General features: G+C 40.3%; 1 protein-coding gene across 1 annotated transcript; it reads left to right on the plus strand.

Moving 5' to 3' along the window:
* LOC133729000 (protein GLUTAMINE DUMPER 5-like) lies at positions 1–1097 on the plus strand. The gene is made up of 2 exons (XM_062156472.1): positions 1–108; positions 373–1097. Exon 2 carries the CDS (start codon positions 586–588, stop codon positions 949–951), a length of 366 nt encoding a protein of 121 aa, XP_062012456.1. The 5' UTR covers positions 1–108; positions 373–585; the 3' UTR covers positions 952–1097.
* Positions 1098–2398: the final 1301 nt, after the last annotated feature.

Consider the following 2398-nt stretch of genomic DNA (forward strand, 5'->3'; position numbering starts at 1 on the left):
AGAGCATATCGAATCGATTATAACCACTACCTACATTCCACAAAATTGTGCATTGAATTCAAGGGATATGGACTTCATGACAACGTTGCCCAAGTCTCAGTTTTTGAGGTAGAACTATTGTAAATCAGCCATTATTTGTTACTAATCCAATAGATGATGTTTTTTGAGTTTATCTTTGCATATTTCTTTGCTAAATAGAATATGGATCCAGAGGAAATGTCACTCTAATGTAATGATGCATCAACAATCCTGTAATTTCATTGGTCAGGAAGAAAAATGTCCCTGAGATTGTACCACCAATAATGGCTTACATATCTTTTACATATCTATTTAACAACTAAGATAACGCCTTCTTTTCTTCATTTTGCACAGGCTGATGTTTATGGGAATAGGTTTCTGGATTATGGAGAGTTTGCATCAGTCACAGTTCACTTGCAAAAAGTGCAGAATGATGAACATCTCATTAGAGCATTTATATTCTTGAAGTGTATCAATAACAAAAAGACCCGCAGCAAAGCGCGGGCCGCCTCACTAGTGGCTACTATTTCACCAACAAAACTACCTTCGACGGAAGCACCACCGAACATGGCTCCGCCGGTTTCACCTTGGCACTATCTGATTCCATACCTCTTAGGCAGCCTATTGATGATGGCTATTCTTGTTGTTTGTGCTCTCTTGATCTTGGATTGCTCGATTTGGAAGCGACACGGAGGAGGCAGCAATGCCAACAGAGATTTGGAGCCGGGTGGGGAGTCTGTGAAGGTGTTTAAAGACAAGGTTTTGGTTATAATGGCCGGAAATGAGAACCCTACTTACTTGGCCACCCTGATTTCAGTTTGCCTTACTAAAAGTACTAGTTTTGAAGAGGAATCAGAGAAGATAGAGGGAGATGATAAGGAAGAGAACTGTGAGAAATCGAAAGAGGCAGCATCATCAACACCAGTGAGCTAGCTGCTCTGTTTCAGATTTGGCATATTGTTGGCCTTCAAAATTTTTTTTCGATTCCTTTCAATTCTTTTGTCCTTGTTTTTCTAATTTTTTGTTTTCTGTAGTTTGATTCGGGAAATGTGAATAACTTGATGAGAGATATTTCTTGCTTTCTAGATGTAACTTTTTTTTTACCAATTTCCAACGCATTACTGACAGATCATGAACACTAAACGTGTGATTAATTCTCACTTGTTCAGAGACGTGTTGTATAAATGTTCGCAAAAAAAAAAAAGTTTTGTATTGTTAAAAAAAAAAAAAAAAAAAGATTTTTTTTTTAATTGGCTGGTGCGGCTTGCCTTAAAACTTGATTAATGAAATTGCATAATACAATGGGAGACTTAGAGCCTAAACCCCACAATACAATAAGCATCAAGAGAACATCCGTAAATATTATCAAGATTCTCCACAAAATCTATGTATAGCATGTACCAATTAGCAAAGAGTGCAAGACTGGCTACTCAATTTGCTTCAACAAAGCGGTGACATAAAAAAATATAACTTTATCACAAAGAAACATCATTACAAATAGCACAACTTTCCTATTATGTTGCCACAAGTAAACAAATTCGGCGAGACTTCGTTTCATCCTACTACTAAGAGGTTGCGTTTATTTGATCAAATAAACGGCTCGCCGCTTCGCTGGGCCAAAGTAGCACACTAATGGTGCATACCGGGATAACACCCATGTCGCCCTGTTCTAAAATGACAGAGACTTATTACCGGCATATAGTCACATCTAACTGATAATAAGAAACACTAAAACATAACAGAAAAAGAGTTTGGGCCTAAAGCCTAAGCCTAGGCACAAAATCCACTAAGCCCAAGCCAAGAATTCATTTTGCTGGTGTCACAGTGCCACCATGTGCAAGCAAAACCCTCGCCGTCCCACCATCGGCTATAAACCTGCCGCACCGAGCAAATACAAGCCATCCATCCATCCTCCCCAACATGCTACCGAGCATCATTGTCCCTCCCAACCACCCCCTCCATAGGGCGGCTCCAAACAACCCAGACTCGATTAGAGCACTCCGATCCAATCTAAGCCCTCAGATTCCGTCCTCGCCACCACTTCCTCATCACCATCAGGCAACGTTACATCTTGTCGTCTGCACTCCGTTCTTGGGGTATATCGACACCATGCAGCCTTCCCTTATAAGACCTTCACTCTGGCTGGGTTCACTCTAGCTCGTACCATGTACTACCGGACACTCGGTCCACTCTGGTTAGTCTGACGCTGCTGCCACGAGGGCTTACCGTTGGACTAGGCATATATTTTGGATGGAAGAACAAGACGCGGCTCCTAGGGTTTTTGAGATAAAAAAAATTTTGATGTAAGAGAGACCTTTTTAAATAAAGAACATTTTGTGTTATTTTTTTTTCTTTCTCTCTTCTACCTTTTAAAAATAGG

Source organism: Rosa rugosa, chromosome 2 (assembly GCF_958449725.1).
Source record: "Rosa rugosa chromosome 2, drRosRugo1.1, whole genome shotgun sequence".
Lineage (NCBI taxonomy): Eukaryota > Viridiplantae > Streptophyta > Magnoliopsida > Rosales > Rosaceae > Rosa > Rosa rugosa.